The sequence below is a fragment of the Centropristis striata genome, chromosome 19 (assembly GCF_030273125.1).
Source record: "Centropristis striata isolate RG_2023a ecotype Rhode Island chromosome 19, C.striata_1.0, whole genome shotgun sequence".
Classification (NCBI taxonomy): domain Eukaryota; kingdom Metazoa; phylum Chordata; class Actinopteri; order Perciformes; family Serranidae; genus Centropristis; species Centropristis striata.
In genome coordinates this window covers 1435897-1442661 of record NC_081535.1, presented here as the reverse complement: position 1 = coordinate 1442661, position 6765 = coordinate 1435897, and the positions used below count along the sequence as shown (strand labels likewise).

Below are 6765 nucleotides of genomic sequence, written 5' to 3'. Positions count from 1 at the left end.
GACACAAACAGCAGGAAGCTGCTTCTTTTGCAGCCACATTACTTCTATCTAACTAACTAACTGTCTTTTTTTCTGACAAAAAAAATGGACAATGCTGTGGACATGTTTGAGCAGCCGCTGAGCATTTTTGGGCATTTTAAAATTTGACCTCTTGACAAAAATGTAAATACTATAATGTGACTATATAATTTGACATCCAATAAATGGTGTTTATTGACAAAATTTGACATGCTATAATATGAGGTTTTCCAGTTTTTTTGACATCCAATAAATGTTTTGGTTTTTTTCGCTATTTTTGGACATTTGGCCCATTTTAAGCATTTTTGGCATTTTAAAATTTGACAATTTTTGACAAAATTCGACATACTATAGTATGACTTTTTTTTGTGGGGCTCATTATTGGAAATCCCATAATATGGTGTTTTTTTCTGTAGTTTCTGGCCAAAATATGCTCTAATATGTATCAACAGACTATAATTGATCCATTTGAAGCATTTTTAGTCATTTTAAAATTTGACCATTTTTGACGGAAAATCAACAAAAAATCGACATATTAAGTAAGACTTTTTTTGAGGGGGTCATTTTGGGACATCCCATAAAATGTTTTTTTTCCTGTCATTTCTGGCCATAATGTGCTCTAAAATGTATCAACAGACTATAATTGACCCATTTAAAGAATTTTAGGCATTTTAAAGTTTGACCTTTATTGACAAAAATGTAAATACTATAATATGACCATATAATTTGACATCCAATGAATGGAGGGTTTTTTTTCGCTATTTTTGGACAAACTATACTACAACATGTATCAACAGACTATAATTGTGCCAGTTTAAGCATTTTTTTGACATTTTAAAATTTTACCTTTTTTGACGAAAATCGACATATTAAGTATGACTTTTTTTTGAGGGGGTCATTTTTGGACATCCCATAATATGTTTTTTTTTCCTGTCATTTTTGGCCATATTATGCTCTAATATGTGTCAACAGTCTTTAATTGACCCATTTAAAGCATTTTAGGCATTTTACATTTTGACAAAAATTGACGTACTATAATATGACTTTTTTCAGTTTTTTGACATCCAATAAATGGTGTGGTTTTTTTTGCTATTTTTGGACAAACTATATTACCACATGCATATACAGACTATAATTAAGTCATTTTCAGCATTTTTAGGCATTTTAGAATTTGACCATTTTTGACGAAAAACAACAAAAAATCGACATACTATAACATTACTTTTTTTTGTGGAGGTCATTTTTGGACATCCCATAATATGGCGTTTGTTCACTATTTTTTGACAAAATATACTACCACATGTATCAACACAGTATAATTGAGCCATTTCTAGCATATTTAGGCATTTTAAAATCGGTACATATTTGACAAAAATCGAGATACTATACTTTTGGTATAGACTTTTATTTCAGTGGGTCATTTTTGGACATCTCATAATATGGTGTTTTTCTGTCATTTCTGGCCATATTATGCTCTAATATGTATCAATAGACTATATTGACTCATTTTAAGCCTTGAGACATTTTAAAATGTGTTTGTCTGTTTCTTTTGCAACCATATTATCTCTAACTAACTAACTAACTATCTTTTTTTCTGAAGCAAATGGACAACGCTGTGTACACGTTCGAGCAGCTGCTGCACCAGTCTCTGGAGTCTCAGGGAGAAGACGACATGTGCAAGACCATCCAGAAATGTCAGGACAGGGTTCTCAAGGTACTTTCACTCTGCAAATGATCACTTGAAGAGACACAAAATTACCACAAAGAGATGCAAAATGACTACATAGAGGTTCTACATGACTATAAAGATGACCAGAAAATAAACAAAATGACCTCATAGACGGACAAAATGACCATAAATAGACACAAAACGTTTACAAAACCACCAAAAATACACAAAATGAACTCATAGAGACACAAAATGACCAACAAAATGCATAAAATTACTGCAAAGAGATGCAATTACAACAAAAGACACAGTCATAAAAGGATGCATAATGACTACTGAGGGATGCAAAGCAGCAACAAAAAAGACCAAAAACCACTGTGAGGTTTGTGTGTCTTGCTAGTTTGTAGGAGAGGTGGTGGGCCTATTGTCTCATTATACCTCCATGAGTCGTACAGTAAACAAACCGTAAGTAAATATACTACACTGTAAAAAATGTCTGGAGATTTTAGGGTGAAAACTGTTAAACCATGACAGTAAAAGACATGAAATGATAAATGAGTTAATTCAGTTTCAGTAACAATGAAACACTGTAAATGTTTAAATCAGACAAAACAAGAGTTTTACAGGATTGTGCGATGAGTAGATGGATGGATGGATATATGGATGGATGGATGGATGGATATATGGATGGATGGATGGATGGATGATATATGGATGGATGGATGGATATATGGATGGATGGATGGATGGATATATGGATGGATGGATGGATGGATGGATGGATATATGGATGGATGGATTGATGGATGGATGGATGGATATATGGATGGATGGATGGATGGATAGATGAATAGATGGATGATGGATGGATGGATAGATGAATAGATGGATGATGGATGGATGGATAGATGAATAGATGGATGGATAGATTAATAGATGAATAGATGGATGAATAGATGGATGTATGGATAGATGGATGATGGATGGATGATGGATAGATGATGGATGGATGAATAGATGGATGGATGGATAGATGGATGGATGGATGGATGAATAGATGGATGAATGGATGGATGAATAGATGGATGGATGGATGGATATATGGATGGATGGATGAATGGATGGATGGATGAATAGATGGATGGATAGATGGATGGATGATGGATGGATGATAGATGGATGGATGGATGGATGGATGGATGAATAGATGATGGATAGATGGATAGATGGATGATGGATAGATGATGGATGGATGGTTGGATAGATGGATATATGGATGTATGGATGGATGGATGGATGGATGGATGGATAGATGGATGATGGATGGATGGATGGATGAATGTATGGATGGATGGATGAAAAGATGGATGGATGAATAGATGGATGGATGGATGGATGGATGATGGATGGATAGAAATCATCCTATAAATACTAGAACTAACTCACTGCAGACAAGAACAATGCTGTCTGTTTTTCCCTCTTAGAGTCTTCTTTGTGAACTATCAACAGTGAGGATGCAGAGTTTTATTTAGTCTGTTTGTTCATATTTGCAGCCATTAAGTCCATATGACTCTTCCTGTTTAAAAGGAGTCAGTATGAAACATAAACGCCTGTGTAGTCTTAATGTTGTTGTCATTGAGCTCTATGCATGTTTCTTCTTCTCTCCCTGTCAGAAATATGATTATGACAGCAGCACGGTGCGTAAGAGGTTCTTCAGAGAGGCTCTGCTGCAGATCATCATCCCCTACATGCTGCAGCAGCTCTCACCTTCCTGCTCACCTGTGAGTACAAACCAAACACCTGTAGCCTCCAGTCACCTGTCTGCATGCAATATACATAATATACAATATCCTATTACAGGTGTATATATGACTATTTGGTGTTTTTCTCTCATTGTGCAACCTGTAGCTCCAGAACCACATGTGGAACGTTTATATAAATTAAACGTTTACATTTTAATTTTCATTAATCGTTGGTGTAGGCCCAAAGCAATTTGTATTCTAATCCCCTGAGATATTTCTTTGGTGTCCAGCCTCATTTAAAGTTGGGTCTTCGCTGCATTCTGACAAAAACATATTAATAAATGCTCATTATGACCTATTAGTAATGTTGCTAGGCTAATTTAGACTCAGTTTTAGGCTGTTTGATCTTTCTTGTAAGGGTCAAAATAAGGTTTGCGGCTCCATCCTGAAATGTTTTCTCTTTAATTGGCAAACATTGGCTCTTTTAGATAGATAGATAGATAGATAGATAGATAGATAGATAGATAGATAGATAAGATAAGATAAGATAAGATAAGATAAGATAAGATAAGATAAGATAAGATAGGATGGATGGATAAAATAACAACCTAGGCATACTTCAGGCAATAAGATATAAAATACAATAAAAAATAAAGTGTCTAAAGAAGGGGTATGTATTAAGGAGTAGAATTCCAGTGCAGAATAAATATGAATATGCAGTATAAAAATGTTGGTGCCGTGAAACAAATAAGGGCAATGAACAGTGTGCATCAAAAACACTTAAAGTGCATATATTTTGTTAGTAAAGGTTGCCGACCCCTGATCTAGATAAATACAAGACTATGTTTTGGGGTGAACTGTCCCTTTAAATGCAATAAGTTATGACCTGATGTATATTTCTATTTCTCAGGAGCTGCCTCGCTTCAAAGAGCTGATCTTTGAGGACTTCTCCCGCTTCCTGCTGGTGGAGAACCTGTTCGAGGAGGTGGTCCTCCACTCCGTCTCCAAGGACATCATGATGGGTAAAAAACAGAACATTTGGAAATTACTGTTTTCATGGCAAAAACAGTGGAGGTTACAGTACATCCAAAAATAGATACTCTAACTTTCTTTATTTTCTGAGTCCACTAGATGGCGCTCTCTGTTCAACAAAGAGCTGAAAGAACACTCAGTTATAATAGGTTGAGAAAAAGTCAAAGTCAGGAAAGAAAAGTCAAAATAACGAGAAAAAAGTCAAAATTACAAGAAATAAGTCAAAAATAACAACAAAATAGTCAAAATAACGAGAGAAAAAAGGCGAAATCACAAGAAAAAAGCCAGAATTAGAGTTGGAAATTTGTTGAAGCCACGAAGAAAAAGTCGAAATAACAACAAAAAAAAGTTGAGGTCACGAGAAAAAAGTCGAAGTCACGAAAAAAGTCAAAATGACGAGAAAAAAGTTGAAGTCAGTCTTTAATCTAGTAAACTTGCAACTTTTTTCTCAAAATATTGCCTCCCCCCACTAAAGTTACCAAAAACGGTTCTTCGCCCGATAAAGGGTTAACACAGCTATTTTTTTTTCATAAATCTCTTAACACAGCGACTGATTTTTGTTGTTGTTGTTGTTTGTTTCCAGCTGTGAAGGAGGCAGCTGTCCAGAGGAGACACAACCTTTACAGGGACAGCATCATCCTCACCAACAGCGACCCCAACCTCCACCTGCTGGGAGAAACCCCGCCAGTGGACTGGGCCACCAAATTTGGGGGCGAGGAGCCGGAGGAGGAGGGCTCCGAGGTGGACGGAGGAGGTTCTGGTAGCAGACGCAGGCAGGTGGTGTCCATGATCCAGCTGGATGGAGTCCCTCTGCCCTTCGAGTCCTGCCTGGAGGTCCCAGGAGTGGATCTGATCCCCGAGGAGGAGCCAGAGGAGGACCACGAGGAGGACGAGGAGGAGGACCTGGGCCCCAAGTCTCCTGACAGCGTGAATGAGATCAGAGACCTGATCAACCCGGTGGTGGAGATGGTGCTGCCGGCGTCGGAGGAAGATCAGAGCGGGACCCCCAACGGGACGGAGTCCACCACGGGAACCATCACCATGGAGGACGGCGTGCAGGAGGACGTGACCCACGTCACCACCATCGTGGAGGACGTCCCCAGGAAGTCTCCATCACGGGACAACAAGACGTCCGCACAGACAATATTCCAGCAGCTGGTAGGAAACAGGAAGCAGGAGGCCGATAAGAAGGAGGAAGCGGCGGCGGCGGCGGTTCAGAACGCCATCGAGGAGACGGAGACGGCGGTGCAGGAAGACGACAGCGAACGCATCATCGCCGAGGAGTCAGACAACGAGTCGTCGCCGGTGCCGCCGCTGGCGACAGACTCCGGCTCGCGTCACGACAGCGGCTTCCAGTCGCCGAGCAACGAGGCGCTGGAGGACGGCGAGCCGCAGCCGATCGCTAACGGTCTGAGCGCTAACGGTCTGAGCGCTAACGGTCTGAGCGCGGAGGACAGAATAATCGACCCGGTAGACGTGGAGGTGATGGTGGCGTAGGGAGACGCTCCGCTGGACTCTAAACGTGGAGAGGAAACAGTGTGCATCACGTGTATTTAAAGGTTTTATTTGTTGTTGATGATATTGCACACTCCAAAAACCAACAACACTTTATATCAGGGAACAAACACATATTCAACATTAATTAGCTGCTAATTAGCATGCAAATAAGTAACATATTGGCTCTTAATTAGTCATTATTCAGTAGTTATTAATGCCTTATTCTGCATGGCCTTATTATACAACCAGTAAGACATTAACCCATTCATGCACAACTTATTGACATGTTATTTAATGCTGCTGTGTGTTTCTGTGCTCTATCTTTTGATATCAACTTATTTTATGATTGAATATTCCAAGTATTCTTTAAATATCTTGTTTTTGATAACAACAGATCATTATTTCCATTTTGCCTCTCATACTTTATGAAGAAAAACAGTTTTTGTATTATTACATAGCTAACTACTAGGCTAAGTAGCTTGCTAAGCTAACTACTTAGCCAAGAAGTTAGCTAAGTAGGTTGCTTAGCAAGCTACTTAGCTAAATACTTAGCCAAGAAGTTAGCTAAGTAGTTAGCTTAGCAAGCTACATAGCTAAATACTTAGCCAAGAAGTTAGCTAAGTAGTTAGCTTAGCAAGCTACATAGCTAAATACTTAGCCAAGAAGTTAGCTAAGTAGTTAGCTTAGCAAGCTACATAGCTAAATACTTAGCCAAGAAGTTAGCTAAGTAGTTAGCTTAGCAAGCTACATAGCTAAATACTTAGCCAAGAAGTTAGCTAAGTAGTTAGCTTAGCAAGCTACTTAGCT

General features: G+C 38.6%; 1 protein-coding gene across 1 annotated transcript in view; it reads left to right on the top strand.

Moving 5' to 3' along the window:
* niban2a (niban apoptosis regulator 2a) overlaps nucleotides 1-6509 on the top strand; it is a 64702-nt gene extending 58193 nt beyond the window's left edge. The window contains exons 11-14 of the mRNA XM_059358135.1: nucleotides 1619-1732; nucleotides 3361-3468; nucleotides 4340-4451; nucleotides 5045-6509. Coding sequence (XP_059214118.1) covers nucleotides 1619-1732; nucleotides 3361-3468; nucleotides 4340-4451; nucleotides 5045-5958 — 1248 coding nt within the window. The 3' untranslated portion in view covers nucleotides 5959-6509. The remainder of the gene's footprint in view (nucleotides 1-1618; nucleotides 1733-3360; nucleotides 3469-4339; nucleotides 4452-5044) is intronic.
* Nucleotides 6510-6765: the final 256 nt, after the last annotated feature.